This window comes from Theropithecus gelada, chromosome 19 (genome assembly GCF_003255815.1).
Source record: "Theropithecus gelada isolate Dixy chromosome 19, Tgel_1.0, whole genome shotgun sequence".
NCBI lineage: Eukaryota > Metazoa > Chordata > Mammalia > Primates > Cercopithecidae > Theropithecus > Theropithecus gelada.
Window position 1 is genome coordinate 22,399,113 of NC_037687.1, and position 22,187 is coordinate 22,421,299.

Below are 22,187 nucleotides of genomic sequence, written 5' to 3' on the forward strand. Positions count from 1 at the left end.
TGACTGTCTCCCCACAGATGCCCTCTGAGGGGTGAAGGCTGGGGAGAGGCTGGGCAGGAGACGCCCTGGAGGCCCCTCAGCCCTCTGGGGCCCTGGCTCCCTGTGGCTGCTGGCGTGACGGGGTCAACAGTTGCTTCCCTGACAGACGGGGTGCTCTGATGGGGATGGGGGAGGCAGCCCCAGAACAGTGCCCAGGACAAGATAAAGGGAACCCACCCGGCCCTGGGTTCTGCCCAGGTGACCAAACACTGCTCCCCACGGCCAGAGCCAGGGCCCTTCCTGCTACCTGGGACCTGCTTGTCTCCTCCCCGACCCTTCAAGCCGGTTGCTCTAGGAAGGTTCCTCCCTGGCCCATCAGGGAGGCGGGGCTGCCATCTGAGCGTGGGCATGTCTGCAGTGGACCTCCGTGCTAACCCCCCACACCCCTGGCCGGAACATGAAGCGTGGCTCAACATAAACGAGACATCTCCGCAGGATGAGGTTGCTCCGGGCTGGGAGCATAGCAGCCAGGAGGCTACTGGACACTAGGGGGAGCAGGTGTTTGGGGAGCGGGCCAGGCAGGGGCAGCACAGCAGAGGCAGACACAGGACAGAGCTACACTCAGCCAGGTGGGCTGGGAAGAGGTGACCCAGGCAGTGACTGATGGGGTGACTGGACCCCACTCTACAGGGAGTTTCTTTAGCAAGGGACCCCTTTCTCATCCCATTTGGGTCTCAACCCCCAGCCTTGGTTGGCGGCTGTGAGGCTGGGGCACTTACCCACATCAGGCAGCGGGTGGCGAAGCCCAGGAGTCCCCAGATGCTACAGATGCGAGCAGGGTGGAAGGGGGCAGCGTAAGGGCCACTCTGCCCATGGACGGGCAGCAGGAGTGCGTAGGGGCCACATGTGTCCATGGGGGTGTCTGGCCTCCCCCTACCCCATGCATCCCCAGCCCTGGCAGCCCCAGCCTGCCCCGGCCTACACTCCAGGCACTCCCAGCCCTGCTCCCCAGGAAGACGCTCCATTCCATGCAGATCGCCGGGCAGAGGGCAGCCCCAGACTTGTTGACTCGGCAGAGATGCCAGCGAGGCCGCCCATGCCGGGGGCCAGCATCTCTCTGCCAGGAGCACGGGGAGGGAGGGAGCGGAGGGGGACCTGGCAGGGGAGGCAGGGTCGGAGCCGGAGAGGGTGCCTACTCCCCTGCAGGACCTGTGACAGTTGCTCCACAGATCCTCCCCTGCTGCTGTGAGTCAGATTCCACACACACAGCCTTTATTGAACAGCCTCTGGGCAGTGGGCAGGCAGGAATCCCACTCCAGTCCTGACCGCAGCTGGGACCCCTTTGCCTCCTGTGACACCCCCACCTCGCTTTGATACCCACTTCCTGAGTAAATGTGACCCCTAGGGCCTGGGATCCCCAGCACTAGCCCCAACACCACCCCCAAATGCAGCGGCCTGGGGCCCAGTGCAGCCGCCGTCTCCTGAGGCCGGTGAGACTGGGGGCAGCAGTGCAGCTCGGCGGGTGCGGGGCAGGCTTAGGATTTCGGAATCACCACCTGGAACTTACCTGGAAGAGAAGGCCTGGCTTAGGCTTGAGGATGGGATGGGAGAGAGGCAGAGGGCACCTAGACAGCTCTTAGGTGCTCGCCCCTGTCCTGCAGTAACACCCCAGTGGCTAGGTTGGGCTGTTTCCTCCCGCCCACGTGGCCGCATCCCTGGGCTGTGTGAGGAACCAGGGGCATGAGGGCCACGAATGTGGCCCCAGAGAGGCGCCCGGCATAGGCTTCTGTGGTATGCATCGCTCGGTCCTACCCCACGGGAGCCCTGGGGCCCCCCCACAAGTGGGCCTGGGGAACCAGCAGAGGGAAAATAACTGAAGGTTGGGGAGGTGGTGGGACAGGCTGTCCCCAGGCAGGAATGGGGTTCCAGCTGGTCTGACAGAGGACACCTAGTCAGGCAGGCTGAAGTTCCTTGGAGCCTGCCATCCCCCGCATCGAAGGATCAGCAAGGATGATCCCACCTGGGATCCCGTGCTGGGAAAAGATGTTCAAAACAGCCAGACAGTTCTCTCTGCAGGGCTGGCGACGTCATAGAGCCAGGGGCACAGATGGGCCTGCACGGGCTGTGTGGCTGAGCAGGTGACTTAAACCTGGGCCTGCCTCCCAGGCACCCACACAGGAGTGGGGCTGGAACTCTGAAGGCCTCAGCAACTCAAGGGATGAGAAGAATCCCCCCACCCCGCCATGACTCACAGACGGGCAGGGCTGCCACGGACGCGGTGACCACACTCTCAATGCCTAGGGTACAGAGGGCGCCGCGCAGGAGGCCGCAAGTGAAGGCCAGGAACTGGGGAGGGGACACAGACAAGCATGGGAAGAGAGGGGAGGCTGGCACCGAGGTCTGGGGCACTCCTTAGGCCTGGGGAGAGGCCTGACACGGGGTAGAGGCTGGGTAACAGGAGGAAGGGAGGTGTGGACAAGGCCCCAGCTCCCCCCATACCTTGGGTGCTTCCTCCAGATACTGCAGGCCAGAGGCCATCGGAAGGAGGAGGGGGAAGCTGTTGTCTTGCAGGACGTAGGTCCCCTGGGGGAGAGGAGAGGCCGGTGGGTGGGGGCGGGGCCTGCACATTTGAAGCGCAGGGAGGGGAAGCGGGAACCCAGGTCCTAGATTGGGCTGAGGTTGGGAAGTCCCCCTCCCTGAGAACCACTGGAGTCATGGCCTTGGCCTCCAGTGCTCCAGTAGGGCCCAGGGCTTCCAAACTCGGACTGGGTGCCCGTGCCCTGGGGAGTGTGGGTCCTGCCCTCATCTCCCAGGGTTGTGCAGAAAAGCTGGGGACCCGGCCCAGGAAGCTGCAGAGGGGCAGGCACAGCCTGGGTGTTCACTGGGGGACTGGACCAGCTTGGGACAAGCAGCATCGCACGGGGGGGGGGGGGGGGGGGGGCAGGCCGCCAGCAGGGGCTTTCTGCCCATGCGTGGCTCACTCCTGGTAGGCTGGGGAAGTTCTGGAAACACCCCCTATGCCCCAGTGCAGCCTCCTGGCTTCCCTTAGAGGATCAGACAGAGCAAGAGCTGCAGCCACCTGTGGGAAGGCTCTGGGCGGGTCCTGGCAGCCGCTGCTCTGGCGCCGGGGCTTCCCCTCCCACTCTCCTGGTCTCGCCCTCGGGAGGGAGCCGGACGGGCGGGCTGGGGCGCTCCCACCTGGTGATTGGTGCGCAGGCTGTCCATCTGTTTCTGGAACACGGCCACCCACAGGTCTTTGCACAAGAACTTGAGGACATCCAGCTCCTCCCTGAAGGCCAGCGTCTCCCGGGGCAGTCTGGTGGGGCAGTGCCAGGCTGAGGCCGTGGGGCCAGGCCAGGAACAGGGAAGAAGCCAGGCCCATCTCCCACAGGGAGCAATGCAACCTCTCTGCCCAGGGCCTGCCCACCCCTGCCAGCTAGGCTCGGGGAGAGCAGGGGGCGCCATGCTCACCTCTCGCCTAGAGCCTGGCCCACGCGGAACCCCATACCCTCCAGGACCGACAGGCTCATCTTCTGTCCCTAGAAGGCCAGGGGAGAGACGCTCAGGAGCCCTTGGCCACCTCGAACCTGGGGCCACCCAGGGGGGCACCTGCCAGGAGACCCGAAGACCGATTTGCCAGTGCCCATCAGTTCAGGGGTGAGCAGGGAGAGGCTCTGGCACAGCCTGGCCAGGGCAGGGGCAGGCCTCTACAGGGCTCCCTCACCCACCTCTGCAGACCTCGCAGGCTCTCTGGATCCCCAGATCATCAGCCCCCAAGAACCAGCTCCTCCTTCCCCCAGGAACAATGGGGGTCTTCCCCAGGTTCCCTGCCCCCTGCATGACTCTTCCCGATAACACCGGTCACGTGCTGCACATGCGTTCAGCGCGAACCCTCACAATGCTCTGGGAAGTGGGAGCTGCGACTCCACCAAGAGGCTCCAGGTGACCTGCCCAAGGGCTGGAGGCTGGGCCACAGGAAAAGGAGCTGTGGAAGTCAACCATGATCATCATGCCTTATAATATTGGCCAAGATCTCTGGGGGTACATGTGGAAGCTCGGAACAGGCAGATGTTTGTTTGGGTGCTCGGGAAGGACGGTGGCAGCCATGTAGTGTCTGGAGGGTAGGCCAGGGTCCACACAGGAGGGGACTGTGCTGGCAGAGGCAGACCCCAGGCAAGAGGGCTGCACTCGGTGTCTGTCCACGTGCCTGTGTGTGTGAATGGCATGGCTGGAAGAGATGAGGTGTTCATGGATTTTTTTTTTTAAGAGATGTTGTCTCGCTTCGTTGCCAGGTTGGAATGCAGTAGCCTGATCTCGACTCACTGCAACTTCCGACTCCTGGGTTCTAGCAATTCTCCTGCCTCAGCCTCCCGAGTAGCTGGGACTACAGACGCCCACCACCACACCCGACTGATTTTTTGTATTTCAGTAGAGAAGGCGTTTCACTGTGTTGCCCAGGCTGGTCTCAAACTTCTGAACTAAGGCAATCCACCCACCTCGGCCTCCCAAAGTGCTGGGATTACAGGTGTGAGCCACTGCTCCTGGCAATTTTTCTTCTTTGGAGACAGAGTCTCACTGTTGCCCAGGCTAGAGTGCAGTGGTACACTGTTGGCTCGCTGCAACCTCCGCCTCCCGTGTTCAAGCAATTCTCCTGCCTCAGCCTCCAGAGTAGCTGGGATTACAGGTGTGTGTGCCAACACACCTGGCTAATTTTTGTATTTTTGGTAGATATGGGGCTTCACCATGTTGGCCAGGCTGGTCTCAAACTCCTAGCCTCAAGTGATTTGCCCGCCTTGGCCTCCCAAAGTGCTGGGATTACAGGCAAGAGCCACTGCACCTGGCCATGGATTTTTTTTTTTTTTTTTACTCCGGTGATTTGCTGCAAGCAGAGGAAGCGGGGGGCCCAGACTGGGGGCACACCAGAAACCCCAGGATGGCTTGGGTGTGAGATGCCAGGTTTCTCAGAGAAAGCCTGGCAGAGCAGAAGTGGGGGAACACAGGAGAGGGTGGTGTGTAGCCCTGAGCTGAAGGAAGCTCACCCTCCTGCTGGTTGCTCTCAGGAGCCTGCAGTCACCTGGCCTGAGCCCTGCAGCCCTCCCTCTCCTGCCCTCGACCCCCACTGTCACTGGGGAATGGCAGCTATGGCCTCCTCCCTCCAGGGCTGCACCATCAATGCGGCCATCCGAATGGGGATGGGAATTCTCTGCTTGGCTCCCGTCCTGGAGAGGGTGTCCCAGCCTGGAGAGGGTGTCCCAGCCTGGAGAGGGTGTCCGAGGAAGGCTTCTTGCAGCCTGCTGGCCCAGCTGCCTCCATCCCTCCCTCACCCGCTCCACCCACTCAGGACACTTGCTTTCCTTGGTCGGGAAGGCTCAGACTTCTGGGCCTTTGTACTGACTTCCTTCCCTCCCTCCCTCCCAGTTTGCGTCCCCAGCACTGCCCACTGCGTACTGTCACTGGATGAGGACACAGCTCTGTGAAGGTGGGGACCCAGGCTGATCAATTCACATCCGGCCTTCGGCAGCCAACACAGGGCTTGGCATGTGGGTGGTGCTTAATAGACTGGCTGATGAGACAACGTGCATCAACAAAGGACACAGTAAGTCCTCACCTAATGCTGTCAACGGGCTCTGGGAAACTACGGCTTTAAGCAAAATGACACATGATGAAACCAATTTCACGCAGGTTAATTAACATAAACAAGAGCGAAGTTCCAATGCCATGTTTCTGGTACAAAAACATCACCAAACTTCTAAATAAGAATGAAAACGTAATATTAAACACTGAAATAAATGTGAGCTACACATACATTTGAGAAAGATTAGGCCGGGCGCAGTGGGTCACTCCTGTAATCCTAGCACTTTGGGAGGCCGAGGCAGGGGGATCACCTGAGGTCAGGAGTGCAAGACCAGCCTGGCCAACACGGCAAAGCCCTGTCTCTACTAAAAATACAAAAATTAGCTGGGCATGGTGGCAGGCACCTGTAATCCCAACTACTTGGGAGGCTGAGGCAGGAGAATTGCTTGAACCCGGGAGACAGAGGTGTCAGTGAGCCAAGATCATCCCACTGCACTCCAGTCTGGGCGACAAAAGTGAGGCTCTGTCTCAAAAAAATAAATAAAGATTAAAACAAGTAAGATAGGCTGGGCACGGTGGCTCATGCCTGCAATCCTAGCACTTTGTGGGTCACTTCAGCCTGAGTTTTGTTTTGTTTTTTTTTTTTTTTGAGATGGAGTCTCCCTCTGTCACCCAGGCTGGAGTGCAGTGGCGCGATCTCAGTTCACTGCAAGCTCTGCCTCCCAGGTTCAAGTCATTCTCCTGCCTCAGCCTCCCGAGTAGCTGGGACCACAGGCACCCGCCACCAAGCCCGGCTAAGTTTTTTGTATTTTTAGTAGAGACAGGGTTTTACCTTGTTAGCCAGGATGGCCTCCATCTCCTGACCTCGTGATCCACCCGCCTCGACCTCCCAAAGTGCTGGGATTACAGGTGTGGGCCACCACGCCCAGCTGAGCCCAGGAGTTCGAGTCCAGCCTTTGCGACATGGCAAAACCCCTTCTCTACAAGAAATACAAAAGTTAGCTGTGCGTGGTGCACATGTGTCCCAGCTACTTGGGAAGCTGAGGCAGGAGGATCCTATACGCCAGCCCAGACAACAGAGCAAGACCCTGTCTTAAAAAATAAATAAAAAACAAAAAACCAGGAAGACATTTACTCACTTCCTCCAGCTCAGGGTCCTGGGGGGCTAGAGCCTGTCCCAGCAGGGCCAAAAGCAGGAATGGACCCTGGACAGGATGCCATCCCATCATAGGGCGCACACGGGTCCATATCACTCACGCTGGGCCTATGGAGACCCGGGAGCTCACCTAGCGGACACACCCCAAGGATGCACAAGGAAAGGAGTGCCCAGAGGAACCTGCACCAGCACAGGGAGAACCTGCAACCACCACCCAGACAGTGGTCCCGGGAATCAGTATTTTTTCCTCATCAATGTCACAACACAACGTTATTCCAGGACCGGCATACTGTGCGGCAGGCATTTTCTACAGTCCTCTTGTTTTACCTTTCCAGCCTCACAGGAGGCTGTATTTCCAGATGGAAACTGGGGCTCCGAGGTTAAGAACCCGACCAAGGCACCCTCAGCACAGGACTGTCTTTCACACCCCAGCAGGTCCACATAGGAGGGTGGGTGGGGTGACAGCCATGGCTGTTGAGGGCCTCATGGAAGTGGGGTGTGCTCGGAATGGGGGAGGCGCTGAGCTGAGGTCGCCCATATCTGAAGCTAAGGTGCCCCTTCCTCTGCCTGGCCCCTTGCCAGGCCTTGTCCTCCTGGGTGACAACGACACGGCTTCCTGTTGCACTGGCTCCCTCTGGTGTTACCACCTGCTTTCCTCTGGTGTCCTTAGGCACAGCAGGGCTGGCCACACAGCAGAGGCTCAGGGAAGGGGCCGATGACTGCAGGAGAAGGGCAGGTGTGTGAGAGAGACAGGGTGGGAAGAGACCCCTGCCTGTGGGTCCTTCATAGCAGCACTACCAGCAGTGCAGGTGCAGAACCACCGCCCGGGGCCAGATCCACCCCAGCACTTACCATGTGTGCGACCTGGGCCAGTGGTTGAATGTCTGTGCCTCAGTTTCCTCATGTAAAAAGGAGGGTCATTTTGTCTGTTTGTTTTTGAGACAGGGTCTCATTCTGTCACCCAGGCTGCAGTGCAATGGCACGATCTTGGCTCACTGCAGCCTCTACCTCCTGGGTTCGGGTGATCCTCCTACCTCCGCCTCCCAAGTAGCTGGGACTACAGGTGTGAACCACCACGCCTGGCCCAAAGGAGGGGAATATTAATGGCAGCTACCTCCGGGATCCTCACCAGGAGTAAGGGTTGGTAAAGGCAACCTGAGTACTTCAAGGCAGCTCTGGGAGCCTTACTTATTGTCATTCACAGCCTCCATGTCTGTCAAACGAGGAGACGGCACCAGCCAATGACAGATGAAGCCCTTGGCTGGAGGAAAACCCCAGGAAGGAAGGGGGTCTGTTCTGTGGGCTCCTGTAGCCAGCACCTAGAACAGCCTGGTGGCTGCAGCTCCTATGTCACCTCCTCCTGCAGCGCAGCTCCTGGAGGTAGGGCCCAGGCTCCACTCTGAGAGAACACATCTGTGTCCCTGCGCATAAGGGCACCTTCATGTCCCTCTTTCGTTCATGCCACAAACATTTCTTGGTGTCCTCCAGGAGCTCACCTACTGTGCCTGGTGGGGTTGACAGGTGCCCAGATGATGCCAACTGACAATCTAGGAAGGGCTGGGAGACTGAGTGCAAGGGGCCCGGGCAGTGCCGTGCAGAGCTTGCCCTCCCGGGGGAGCCAGAGGGGGCAGGCATTCCAAGCAAAGGGCATGTGCCAAGGCAGGGGTGAGAAGCGGGAAGGGAAGGGGCCCTCAGAGTGGGCTGCAGAGAGGGCATTTTCCCCTGCAGGCAAGTGCAGCCAACCCGAGGGTCAACGCAGCCCACGGTGCCTGAATGTCGGCCACAGTGGGCCACAGGCTCAGTCCCTGCCCTGCTGGAGCTGGCGTTTTACCCGGGGAGTGGGCAAAGATGCAACGGCCAGCTTCACTATGCTCACAGCGACTGCCAAGAGGAAGGCAGGGCATGCTATGAGGGTGCACGTCCATCCCTAGGAAGCACCCCGACTGCGCTGAGCCTGAGGGAAGAGGAAGAGTTCAACAGCCGGAGTGGGCTGTGAAGGCACACCAGGCCCAAGTCACAGCCATGACGGCAGCCCCCGGAAGGGTGAGTCGGGGTAGAGAGTCAGTGGGGTCCATCAGCCAGGCCAGGAGCGTGGAGTCTGAAAGGGTTCCAGCAAGTTCAGCTGTTCCCTTCACAAACTTCACACTGCCTGGGTTTGAATCTTGGCCCTGCCACTCACTGGCTGTGTGACCCTGGGCAGATTATCCAACCATCCCATGCCTCAGTCTCCCCACATGCGCCACGGGGCTAATGGCAGTGCCTGCTCACAGTGGCGGTGTGACTGGCAGGTGGCAATGGCTGGATACGCGGCTGCGTGACTGCTGGCCTCACTGTACCCAGCCCTCAACAGGGGCCATTCAGATCCCTGCTGAACTGAAAAGGGATGTGGGGAATCACGGCAAAAGGGAGGGGCCGAGGAGGAGCAGGAGACAGGGAAGAAAGGGCGGAGCAGGAAGGGAGAAGCCTCCACCCACCTCATCACAGGGAGACTTGGTGGCGTCCATGCCCGTGTCACTGCAAAAGCTCTTCAGAGATCAGGGGTTTATCTTTTTTAAAAACAGAAGGGGCTGGGCGTGGGGGCTCTTGCCTGTAATCCCAGCACTTTGGGAGGCCAAGGCGGGAGGATCACTTGAGGTTAGGAGTTTGAGACCAGCCTGGCCAACATAGCAAAACTCTGTCTCTACTAAAAATACAAAAATTAGCTGGGCGTGGTGGCGTACACCTGTAATCCCAGCTATTCAGGAGGCTGAGCCACCAGGATCGCTTGAACCCGGGAGGCAGAGGTTTCAGTGAGCTGAGATCACGCCACTGCATTCCAGCCTGGGCGACAGAGCAAGACTCAGTCTCAAACAAAACAAAACAAAACAAAACAAAAACCAAAAAAAAACAGAGGAGCTGGCCAGACAGAGACTCTCCCATTCATATGAATCTGCCAGAGCCCAGCCCAGAGCCGGTGCATTTCTGGGGCTCCCCACGCCTGCCTCTGCTGAGTTTACACACAGACCGGATGAAAGGAAAGGCAGAAAGGAAGTCTTATCAGTATCGGTGCTAATGACATCCACCACACAGGAAGGATCAATCAGACACAAAGCAGAGTTCCTGGAAATGAACAAATATGGTGGCCAAAATCAACACTTTTTAACAAGGGCATTGAATTGCAGAGAAACCTGTAAGACAGATAACACCTCCCAGCAAGAAGAAAAACAGGAGGGAGGAAAAAATGAGAGAAAAGCTACAAGATGCTTGGAAGAGATGCGGGAAGTCTAATCTTCCCTGCGGTGCCTACAGGACATACAGGGAACAATGCAGAAGAAATCATCAGAGATCACAGGAGAAAAATGTCCTGAGCTAAACGAAGATCCACATGTCCAGACTGAAGCCGAGGGGTGAGCTCTAAGGAGGATGAATGGAAAATGCAAACCAAAGCCCCTTCAGACACTTGGGAACAGAGAACATTCTGCCCTGAAGTGGGAGGGACGCGGGTGGGGGCCATGTGCTCCGCCCCTTCCTGTCTCTTGTGTCTGCCCTACCCCTCCATTGTTTTTTAGGCACCTGCTAGCTCCTGGGCAGAGGCTGACCCTGTTCAACGCCCACCTGCAGAGCTACTCTGTGCCATGCCCAGGGGTGTGGTGGGGAACCCAGGGAAGGAGCAGCCCTGGTTAAGAAAAGCACAGAGAGAGAAGTGCTGGCACACGGATGGGTGAGTGAGGGGTGGTGCGAGAAGCCTGCAGGACTTCCCCGCTGTCGCCCTCAACTCTCCTCCCTCATCCAGCAAGGCGCCCTGAGCAAGTCCAGATCCTGCCTCTGCCCACTCAGAACTCCCCATCCTGTCCCCTGGCCCGGCCCAGAAGGTTCGCCCGACACAGCCTCTGCCCTAAGCTGCAGCAGCGGGGCCCTTCCCAGGCCAATCTCCATCCAGTCCATTCCTGTGGCCAGGAAGGCATTTCTAGAATGTAAATCTGAGCCAGGTGCACCTCAGTTTAAACCCTGCTATGGTTCCCACTGCCTTCGGGATGGAACCCCAGTTCCCAGAAGGGCCTCGCTGGGGCTCCCAGCCTCAGATGCTCAGAGTGGCATTCCAGGGAGGGATCTACCTATCTGACAGCTGCTCCGCCCGTCCCACACCCTCCTCAGATAAGGGGCTGCCCAAGTGCACTCTCGAGGCGTGGTGGATGGAGGCCTGGCCCAGCAGGGCTGTTCTCGGGGTGCCTCGGGTCTGGTCTCAGACAGTGGGTGACAGCGCCTTAGCTCTTTACTACATGCACTCAGAGGAATCCTCTCTTTGCCCAAGGCTTCCCTTATCTTCAAAGCCTCTGAGGTAGAAAAGCCACAGCCACTTCCTCCAAGGGCTTCTCCTGCTTAGAGAACAAAGGCCTTCCTGGCCCCTCTGGCCGGTCCTCCAGTTCACAACCTGTGACAGCCCAGGAGAACGGCCACAAATAACCACCGTACCAGGCAGGATAGGAGGTCACAAAAGCCCTACACACTGGCTACGGCTCCTGGGCACCTGTGCTGTGGGGACAGAGATGAAGAAGCCACCATCCCTGTCCTCAAGGAGCTCTGGAGCTGGTGGGAAAGGCAGGCCTGCACTACCCAGAAGCCCTGAGGCCAGAAGCCTGAGTTCTAATTTTGCCTTTGAGTCTTGCTGAACGGCCTCGGGAAGTCCCTTCTTCTCCCAAGCATGGGTCCCTCCTCTGTGAATCGGGAGGGCTGTCCTGAGGACTAAATGCAGTCAGCACTGTGCAAGTACTACACAGATGCCCTCAGGAAATGGGAGGCCTGTCTGGTTCAGAGGAACCCTTTTGGGCCAAAGAGAAGGAATGGAGAGAGGAGGTGGGGCCAATAAAGAGAAAGGACTGAGGAAATGAAGCCGTTTCTCATGACAGGCCCCCTGAAAAACAGGGCTCCCCAGGAGGAAGGAGTGCGGGGAAACGCTGCAGTTCTTGCCCCTGGCTGCACCGAGAGCCACCTGGGAGCTTTCTGAGGCCTGACACTCAGGCCTCACACCCAGTCTCTGGTGTGGGACTCCAGCATCAGAATGTACTGGCAGCTGGGTAGGGAACTCCTGCCCAAGATCCCAGGCACATTCATGTGCTCTAAAAGGCAGAGCTGAGTAAGCCAGTTTCCCACACTCGCTTGACCACAGAAACCCATTAAAATCCCTCCCAGGGGCCGGGCGCGGTGGCTCAAGCCTGTAATCCCAGCACTTTGGGAGGCCGAGGCGGGTGGATCACGAGGTCAGGAGATCGAGACCATCCTGGCTAACATGGTGAAACCCCGTCTCTACTAAAAATACAAAAAACTAGCCGGGCGTGGTGGCGGGCGCCTGTAGTCCCAGCTACTCGGAGGCTGAGGCAGGAGAATGGCCTGAACCTGGGAGGCGGAGCTTGCAGTGAGCCGAGATCGTGCCACTGCACTCCAGCCTGGGTGACACAGCGCGAGACTCCGTCTCAAAAAAAAAAAAAAAAAAAAAAAAATCCCTCCCAGGGCAAATACTAGGAAATGCAAGTGAGAGTTTACAGCACAGGCTTTGGAAGTGGGAGGCCTGGTTGCGCTCCTGACTCTGCCACTTGAGAGCATGGAACTCCGTTCATCAAAGCCTCCGCCGCCTCATCTATAAACCAGGGAGGACCATGCCAACCTCTCTGGATCATCAGAAGATCAAATGAAATCAAAAGTGAGAAGCCATGAGTGCGCACAGGAAGCACTCATATTGGGGGAGGGAGGGAGCAGCTAGCACTGCTCATAAACCAAATGAATCCCAGTTCCCACCCATCCCCACCCACCACGACACAGGCTCTGCGTTCACCTCCTCAACATGTCCACGCTGAGGACCCACTAAGAGCCAGGGCATATAGTGGTCATCAATACACACCCAGGCCCATCCCACACAAAGTACACTCCGGCAGGGGCAGATGCATGTGAATCAAAGGATCACACAGATACACAATTCAGATGCATGCTGGCAGGGCATGGTGGCTCACACCTGTAATCCCAGGTGTGAGTTTTTGGGAGGCTGAGGCCGGAGGATCGCTTGAGCCCAGGAGTTCAAGGGCAGCCTGGGCAACATTGTGAGAACCCATCTCTACAAAAAATTAAAAAATTAGCAGAGGCCGGGCACGGTGGTGGCTCAAGCCTGTAATCCCAGCACTTTGGGAGGCTGAGACGGGCAGATCACGAGATCAGGAGATCGAGACCATCCTGGCTAACCCGGTGAAACCCCGTCTCTACTAAAAAATATAAACAACTAGCTGGGCGAGGTGGCGGGCGCCTGTAGTCCCAGCTACTCCGGAGGCTGAGGCAGAAGAATGGTGTAAACCCGGGAGGCGGAGCTTGCAGTGAGCTGAGATCTGGTCACTGCATTCCAGCCTGGGTGACAGAGCAAGACTCCGTCTCAAAAAAAAAAAAAAAAANCAAAAAAAAAAAAAAAAAAAAAAAAAAAAATTAGCAGGGCATGGTAGTGTGCACTCCTAGCTACTCAGGAGGCTGAGGTGGGAGGATCACTTGAGCCCAGGAGTGTGAGGCTACAGTGAACTATGATCATGCTACTGAACTCCAGCTTGGGTGACAGAGCAAGACTCTCTTAAAAAAAAAAAAAAAAATCAGATACCTCCTTATTGAGTATGATGAAGCCTACCAAGAAAAAAGTGGGAGAGGGAGACCAGAAGAATGTATAAAGGAGATCCAAATTGGACTGGGGGCTCAGGGAAGGCATCCCTGAGGAAGGGATTGTTGTGCTACGATCTGAAGGATTAATAGGTGTTAGCATGGTGAAGATGTGACAGGTGGAATGGGCTGGGAGAAGGGAGCAGGCTCATTTAACAGGAGCAGAGGGGAAAGCGCTGGACCAGGGCAGAGGAGGGGCCACGTGGGAAAGGCATTTAGACAGCAGACTGGGCAGAGCCTGGGGCAGGGTTGCAGGTGAGGGAGAAAAGGCAGCTGTCAGGACTCCGGGGTTTCTGGTTTGAAGGCCAGGAAGGATATGGAGTGTTCAGACATTACTACCCACCCCCAGGCTGATGCATACTCTCTGGGCCATGCTGTATCTTCCTCATAGCAGTTACACAATGTACCAGATACTTTACTCATTTACTTGTCTGTCTTCTCCAATGATGACAAAGCTCTAGGAGGACAAAAATTTTTGATGGCTCACTGAGTAATCCCCATGTTTTTTTAGAGACAGGGTCTCACTCTGTCACCCAGGCTGGAGTGCAGTGGCATGATCATAGCTCACTGCAGCCTTGAACTCCTGGGCCCAGGCGATCCTCCCACCTCAGGCTCCTGAGTGGCTGGTAGTATAGGCACATGTCATCACACCCAGCTAATTTTAAAAATATCTTGGCCGGGCGCAGTGGCTCACGCCTGTAATCCCAGCACTTTGGGAGGCCGAGGCGCGCAGATCACGAGGTCAGGAGATTGAAACCATCCTGGCTAACATGGTGAAACCTCGTCTCTACTAAAAATACAAAAAACAAACAAACAAACAAAAAAAAACACACAATTAGCCAGGAGTGGTGGCGGGCACCTGTAGTCCCAACTACTCGGGAGGCTGAGGCGGGAGAATGGCGTGAACCCATGAGGTGGAGCTTGCAGTGAACCAAGATTGCGCCAGCCAGCCTGGGCAATAGAGCGAGACTCTGTCTCAAAAATAAATAAAAAATAAAAATAAAAAAATAAAAATTTTAGAGGTGGGGTCTTGCTATGTTGCCCAGGCTAGTCTTGAACACTGGGCCTCAAGTGATCCTCCCACCTCTGCCTCCTGAGTACCTGGGATTACAGGTGCAAGTGCCACAGCTGGCTAAATGCATTTTTGATTTATGATGTTTTCTGTTTTGTTTTTTTTTTTGAGACAGGGTCTCACTCTGTCGCCCAGGCTGGAGTGCAGTGGCCGGATCTCCGCTCACTGCAAGCTCCGCCTCGCAGGTTTACACCATTCTCCTGCCTCAGCCTCCCAAGTAGCTGGGACTACAGGCGCCCACCACCTCGCCTGGCTAGTTTTTTGTATTTTTTCAGTAGAGACGGGGTTTCACCGTGTTAGCCAGGATGGTCTCGATCTCCTGACCTCGTGATCCGCCCATCTCGGCCTCCCAAAGTGCTGGGATTACAGGCTTGAGTCACCGCGCCAGGCTGATTTATGTTTTCAACTTATGACAGGTTTATATCTGTATGTCGAGATGGTAACAAGCAACATCCTCCCTGGGGCTTCTAATCCTAGAAGGAAACCAGAGCCAATAAAAATGTCTTACATGGCCGGGCACAGTGGCTCATGCCTGTAATCCTAGCACTTTGGGAGGCCCAGACGGGCGGACCACGAGGTCAGGAGATCGAGACCATCCTGGCTAACACAGTGAAACCCTGTCTCTACTAAAAAAAAAAAAATACAAAAAATTAGCCAGGGGTGGTGGTGGGTGCCTGCAGTCCCAGCTACTCGGGAGGCTGAGGCAGGAGAATGGTGTGAACCCGGGAAGCGGAGCTTGCAGTGAGCTGAGATCCGGCCACTGCACTCCAGCCTGGGCGACAGAGCGAGACTCCTTCTCAAAAAAAAAAAAAAAAAATTAGCTACGCATGAGCCTTTGAGGCGGACAATGCAGGGAGCCAACACTGTGACACTACACTCCAGCATGGGTGACAGAGTGAGATCCCCCATCTCAAAAACAAAACAAGGACGGGCACGGTGGCTCATGCCTGTAATCCCAGCACTCTGGGAGGCCAAGGCAGGCAGATCGCCTGAGGTCAGGAGTTCAAGACCAGCTTGACCAACATGGAGAAATCCCATCTCTACTAAACACACAAAATTGGCTGGGCGTGGTGGCACATGCCTGTAATCCCAGCTACTCCGGAGGCAGAGGCAGGAGAATCGCTTGAACCCAGGAGGCGGAGGCTGTGGTGAGCCAAGATTGTGCCATTGCACTCCAGCCTGGGCAACAAGAGCGAAACTCCGTCTCAAAAACAAAAACAAAGACAAAAGGCCATGTGCCCTAGCTCATGCCTATAATCCCAGCACTTTGGGAGGCCAAGGCACATGCATCACCTGGGGTCGGGTGTTCTGAGACCAGCCTGGCCAATGTGGCAAAACCCCATTTCTACTAAAAATACAAAAATTAGCCAGTAGTGGTGGTGCCAGCTGCGCTTGTGGTCCCAGCTACCTGGGAGGCTGAGAAGTGGGATGATCGCTTGAACCTAGGAGGTCGAGGTAGCAGTGAGCCATGATTGCATCACTGCACTCCAGGCAGCCTGGACGACCGATCAGGACCCTGTCATGCATGCACACACACACACTCCCAGGCCAGTCGTGGTAGTTCACGCTTGTAATCCCAGCACTTTGGGAGGCCCAGGCGGAAGAATCACTTGAGTCTAGGGGTTCAAGACCAGCCTGGGCAACATGGCAAAACCCCATCTCTCTTTTTTTTTTTTTCCTGAGACGAGTCTCGCTCTGTTGCCCAGGTTGGAGTGCAATGGCACAATCTTGGCTCACTGCAACCTCCGCCTCCCAGATTCAAGCCATTCTCCTGTCTCAGACTCCAGAGTAGCTGGGATTACAGGTACCTGCCATCATGCTCAGCTAATTTTTGTAGAGACAGGGTTTCACCATGTTGGCCAGGCTGGTCTTGAATTCCTGACCTCAGGTGATCCAACCGCCTCGGCCTCCCAAAGTGCTGGGATTACAGGCGTGAGCCACAGCACCCAGCCGGCATATTTCAGTTTGTTATTTGACTCCCCAGTGAAATGTAAGCCTCACGAGGACAGGGATTCTGTCTTAGAACAATGACTGGAATACAACAGACACTCAATAAGTGGGTGTCGAATGAATAAATGTCCCATGCTGAGGCTCAGGTACGTTATGATGCTCATTTTACAAAAGAGAAAATTAGGACACACAAAGATTAAGTCATTGGGTCGCACACCTTGTGAATGCCGAGTACTCAGCACACGCACAATAACAGCATTATTATGATTACTTGCCGCTTACTCAGGCCGTGAGCTAAGTGCTTTACCCTGAGTCATCTCGCTCAATTTAGCAATAACCCCAAGCCGGCACCTTCGCGAACCCCACTTTCCAGAGGAGGAAGCCAGCGCCAGATGTTGCCCTGCAAGGCCGGGGCTGGGTCGGGGTTCGAACCCGGACGTCTGACAGGCCCTCCGCTCTCCCCGAGGCGTTACCGTGGTGGCCCCCACTTCCTCCCCACGGGACCCGGCGCTCACCCCCGGACCGGGGTCGGGGTCGTGAGCCCACAGCTCCGCCACCATCTCCGTGTGAAGAAACTCGAACAGCACAGTGTCCGCCATGAGCCCTCCTCGCGCGCCTAAAGATGCGCCCAGCGCTTCCCGCTCTCATTGGCCAGGCTTGGTAAGCCACGCCTCTCAAGTAACGGCGCGAGCCCTCCTACTCCCGCTTCCGCTGGTGTTTTAGACTAGCCCCGCCTCCCCACCTCCGGCTCAGGTGGTGTGCGCGTGAGCCTGGGATACTAGGGGGCGGGCCTACTCCTGGCCGCACGTGACAACATCTTCTGCAACTTGCTGCCGTCCCTTCCCTATTTCCGGGTTCTTGAGCATTCCTATTGGCCAAATTACTGGTTACACGTGACATACTCGGCTTTTAAAATCCCTATTTGTCCATTCCAGACTTTCCTCGTCGCACAACCTGGAAAAGCCGGCCCAGCCGCTTCTCTATTGGCGGTTCCTCCATTCATGTGATCTTCTGCACACTCCCTCAAAGCTGATGTTGAGAACTTGCATCCTGATTGGTAGTCGAGCGAATCCACGTGACTTGGCCGCTAATGCCCGCCCAACCCGCTCCCCTATTGGTCGAGATTGCAGCCCTTCAGCTGCCACGGTGAGGACTCGGCACTCGGGCAAGGAAGAGGATCCCGCAGGCTCGGAGCGTTAGCTGCCGGGTACGGTCTTTGGCGATAGCGCTTCCCCCATCCCATGAGTGCCCCCAGCGGAGTCCAGTCGGACTGTCATCCTTTCTGCGACTCTGGCACTGGTCCCGAGCAGCTCAAGGGCCCGAGTGCTTCCGGGTCTGAGATTGGCATGGTGGACCAGGTGGAGGGTGTGGCCGCTACTAGGAGGCAAATTCGTAAAGAGTTCGGCTTGGGACTCCGGGAACTCGGGCCCCAGATCCCTGATGGAGCTGGTCTTCAGTTTCCCCATCTGTACGCTGAAGGGCCTGGGGTCCAGTAACCCTCATCATCACCCAGTTTACAGAAGAGGAAACTGAGGCCCAGGCAGGGGGAGCAACTGACCCCAAGTCGTTAAGAGAATCAGCGAAGGGGCTGGGAATCCAGGACCTGCGCCTTTTACCCACCGCGGCGCCCGTCTCACGTGCAGTCCCTTCGCTTTTCTGCCCTAGCTCGGCGCCATGGCGTCCCAGGGTCGTCGGCGGAGGCCCCTGCGGAGGCCGGAGACGGTGGTGCCTGGGGAGGCGACCGAGACGGATTCCGAGCCCTCTGTGTCCTCGTCGGAGGAGGAGGAGCTGTACCTGGGTCCCTCGGGCCCGACGCGCGGCCGCCCCACGGGGCTGAGGGTGGCTGGGGAGGCCGCAGAGACCGACTCGGACCCGGAGCCGGAGCCAACGGCCGCGCCGAGGGACCTGCCTCCGCTCGTGGTGCAGCGGGAATTGGCGGAGGAGACCTGGGGCGCGGAAGAGGCCCCGGCGCCCGCCCCTGCGCGCTCGCTCCTGCAGCTTCGGCTGGCGGAGAGCCAGGCGCGGCTGGACCACGACGTGGCGGCCGCGGTGAGCGGTGTTTACCGCCGTGCGGGCCGCGACGTGGCCGCCCTGGCTGGTAGGCTGGCGGCAGCCCAAGCGGCGGGGCTGGCGGCGGCCCACAGCGTGCGCCTGGCGCGCGGGGACCTTTGTGCTTTGGCCGAGCGTCTGGACATCGTGGCTGGCTGCCGCTTGCTGCCGGACATCCGCGGCGTGCCGGGGACCGAGCCTGAGCAAGACCCGGGGCCGCGGGCCTAGCCATGATTCTACTTCCCAACCCGACTGCAATTTGGGGGTAGGCCTTGCTGCCTCTGGGACCTGACTCTGTCCCCTGTGTCTCTTATGACCCCCCACCCCCCGCTCCCATCTTAGTGCCACCCATGGGGGCTAATCCGGTCCCCTTGGATAATGCTTTATGTTGGATATAGTTCAACCCCTACTGTGGAGACCAGGGCCCCACTACCCTTAGATCTGGTTCCTCCACCTATCCTGACCCTGCCGCCTAGTTCTGAGCCTTACCCTGCGGCTTGGCTCCAGCCTTTGATAAATAGTTACTCCCTAATCTGTTTCCACCCTGGGGGCTCATCATGTCATATTTTGTCTTTTGCCTTTCTTTTCACGCTCGCTCGCTCTCTTTTTTTTTTTTTTTTTTGAGACAGGGTGTGTATCTGTCACCCACGTTAGAGTGCAGTGGCAGAATTATCACTCACTGCAGCCTCGACCTCCTGGGCTCAAGTGATCATCCTCCCAGCTCAGCCTTCCAGAGTAGCGGGGACTGCAGACCTACACCACCATGCCCAGTTGCCTGGTTAATTTTTTTTTCTGACAGTTTGAAGAGGGGAGAAGGTCTCACTGTGTTGCCCAGGCTGGTCTCAAACTCCCGAGAAAAGGCTCAAGCGATTCTCCCACCCTGGCGTCCCAAAGTGCTGGGGTTACAGGTGTGAGCCATCACACCCGGCTGTGCTCTTTCTGAGTGTTTCTGCTTGTGGTGGGGGGCTTGTTCCCACTCTTCCCACAGGAACCCAGGATGTGGCACAGCTTCCCTGCCGTCTTCCTTCACTCAATTGCCTACGCCTCCCATCCTAGCTCCACCTCCAGAACTGCCCTCCCCCTGGGCTGGGTGCTTGTTTTGTTTTTAGAGACAGGGTCTCACTCTGTCGCCCAGGCTGGAGTGCAATGGCGTGATCTCAGCTCACTGCCACCTCCATCTCCAGAGTTCAAGTGATTCTCTTGCGTCAGCCTTCCGAGTAGCTAGGATTACAGGCATGCACCACCATGCCTGGCTAATTTTTATATTTTTAGTAGAGATGAGGTTTCAGCATGTTGGCCAGGCTGGTCTCGAACTCCTGGCTTCAGGTGACCCACCCGCCTCACCTCCCAAGGTGCTGGGATTACAGGCGTAGGCCACTGCACCCGGCCAGCTGGGTCCTTGTTCTGCTGCCCAGGCTTGGCCCTGGTTCCGTGGGTTGGTTCTACTTTTTGTCCTCCACTCTTCTGCCTCCTGCCTCCTGCCTCCTCCTTGAGCTTAGCCCCACCCTCTCAGCCTGATTTCTGTTTCCCACGTCCAGCTGTGCCATGGGATAGGTGGGATAGGTTTTGCTAACTTTTGCTGTCTCCATCGTGCTTACACTTCCCTGATCCTGGGCTCTGGGGACTCCCCATGGTTTCCTTACTTCGGCAGGCCCAAAATGATGGCCTCTCCTAACCCAAGGCAGGGGATCTTCCTCCCAACTTTGGACCAAGGTGGCATTTCCTGCACACCCCTCCAGGCTGAGATGATGCTCGCTGTCAACTCTCTAGGCCAAGGTGGCATCTCCTCCTGACTCTCCAGACCTAAAGTGACACCCTTCAGGTACTTTGGGCCCAATTCAGCCTTGCCCTGGTGCTTTGGGCTCCAGATGACAGCACTTTGCAGATAAGAACGATATGACGTGTGGATTTCACTACATTTGGCTCCTGGATGCTATAAAAGGACTTGGATTTCTGACTTGGCTCAGGGACTGGGGTTAGCAGCCACTTTCTGCTCCTTCTCATCTGCGCTTTCTTGTGATCCCAGCTCTGGTCCCTCAACCGTATTCATATTTACTCTCCCCTCCCAACCTGATACCCCTGTCCCTTATCCCAACCCAAAGCCAAGATCTGAGCCCCCAAGATGGAGAATGGGGAGGAGCTTTCTATGGCAGACTGATTAAAACTCTTAAGCATTAACCATTATGGTTAGTTCCTTTTATCTCCCTACCTAAGCTAAGGGTGAGTTAGTTGATATCTCTGAGAATGGGGGTCCCAAGACCTCCATGCCTGGCGTACGGAAGGTGAAGCTGTAGTTGGGAAATCAGGGGCCCTAGATTTTTGCTCTAGTTCTGTATTTACTTGTATTTTATTAATTCAACACACACATTTTGGGTACCTGACCTGTGCTGGGGCTGGGGGTGTAGCAGCCAGTCCCTGCCCTCACAGAGGTCGCAGTCCAGTGGGAGAAACAGTAATAAGATGTTCTCACAGATAGTTCTAGTAATCAAAATTTATAGTTTAATTTTTAAAAATAGAGACGATAGCCTGGCCAACACGGTGAAACCCCATTGTTACTAAAAATACAAAAATTACGGGGGATGGCTCACACCTGTAATCGAAGCACTTTGAGAGGCACGTGCTGGTAATCCCAGCTGCTCAGGGAGCTGGGGCATGAGAATTACTTGAACCCTGGAGGCGGAGGTTGAAGTGAGCTAAGATCACGCCACTGCACTCCAGCCTGGGTGACAGAGCAAGACCCTGTTTCAAAAATAAATAGACCAGTCGCAGTTACGCATGTCTTTAATCCCAGCACTTTGGGAGGTCGAGGTGGGCAGATCACCTGAGGTCAGGAGTTCTAGACCAGCCAGGCCAACATGGTGAAACTCTGTTTCCACTAAAAATACATTAGCCAGGTGTGGTGGCACATGCCTATAATCCCAGCTACTTGGGAGGCTAAGGCAGGAGAATCGCTTGAGCCCAGGAGGTGGACGTTGCAGTGAGCCGAGATCAGGCCACTGCACTCCAGCCTGGGTGACAGAGTGAGATTCCATCTCAAAAATAAATAAAAATAAGAAATTAATTTTAAAAAATAAAATAGAGATGAACCCTCACAGTGTTGCCCAGGTTGGTCTTGAACTCCTGAGCTCAAGGGATTCTCCCGTCTTGGCCTCCCAAAGTGCTAGGATTGCAAGCATGAGCCACTGCACCCAGCCATAATTTATAATTTAGATACAATTTTCTTGACACTGTGATTAGAGCCATGAAGAAGTAAAGGAGCTTTATGAAGGTGGAGCAGGGTCTGTCTGACCTAATCTGTACAGGAGAGAGGAAGTGATGAGTGGTGTTGGAGCTGAGCCTGGAAGGTGGAAGTAGGTGAAATGGGAGTAGCATGAAGACTTGCAGACATGGAGAACAGCATATGCGAGGGCCCTGAGGCAGAAGGGACCAGAACCTGTTTAGCAGAAGATGATGATTTCTGCTCTCCACCTAGAGTGGAGAAGTGTGCGGGGGTGGTGGTGGTGGTGGGGCAGGGGGTGCTGAGTGCAGTACCAGAAAGGGCCAGATAAAGGTGAACCTTAAAAAATTGTATTATTGACTGCGCGCTGTGGCTCACACCTGTAATTCCAGCACTTTGGGAGGCCGAGGTGGGCAGATCACCTGAAGCCAGGAGTTCGAGACCAGCCTGGCCAATGTGGTGAAGCCCTGTCTCTACTGAAAATATAAAAATTAGCCAGGTGTGGTGGCGCATGCCTGTAATCC

The 22,187-nt window shown here is 56.5% G+C and overlaps 2 protein-coding genes across 5 annotated transcripts; one reads left to right on the top strand and one right to left on the bottom strand.

The window, feature by feature from the left end:
- Positions 1–1,229: 1,229 nt before the first annotated feature.
- Positions 1,230–17,020, bottom strand: TRAPPC6A (trafficking protein particle complex 6A). Of its 4 annotated transcripts, none has more exons than XM_025366366.1 (6): positions 16,871–17,020; positions 3,451–3,518; positions 3,178–3,295; positions 2,479–2,562; positions 2,232–2,325; positions 1,230–1,546 (listed from the first exon to the last, which is right to left on the bottom strand). In XM_025366366.1, the coding sequence occupies exons 1-6, from the start codon at positions 16,994–16,996 to the stop codon at positions 1,515–1,517; spliced, it is 522 nt and encodes a 173-aa protein (XP_025222151.1). In that variant the 5' UTR covers positions 16,997–17,020; the 3' UTR covers positions 1,230–1,514. The 4 variants fall into 4 exon arrangements, with proteins under 4 accessions (XP_025222151.1, XP_025222152.1, XP_025222154.1 ...); XM_025366367.1 differs by having other exon boundaries at positions 16,913–17,015; XM_025366369.1 differs by lacking the exon at positions 3,451–3,518 and having other exon boundaries at positions 16,913–17,015.
- Positions 17,021–17,517: 497 nt separating this feature from the next.
- BLOC1S3 (biogenesis of lysosomal organelles complex 1 subunit 3) lies at positions 17,518–20,625 on the top strand. The gene is made up of 3 exons (XM_025366365.1): positions 17,518–17,604; positions 18,063–18,711; positions 20,098–20,625. The coding sequence occupies exon 2, from the start codon at positions 18,072–18,074 to the stop codon at positions 18,672–18,674; it is 603 nt and encodes a 200-aa protein (XP_025222150.1). The 5' UTR covers positions 17,518–17,604; positions 18,063–18,071; the 3' UTR covers positions 18,675–18,711; positions 20,098–20,625.
- The last annotated feature ends 1,562 nt before the right edge of the window (positions 20,626–22,187 follow it).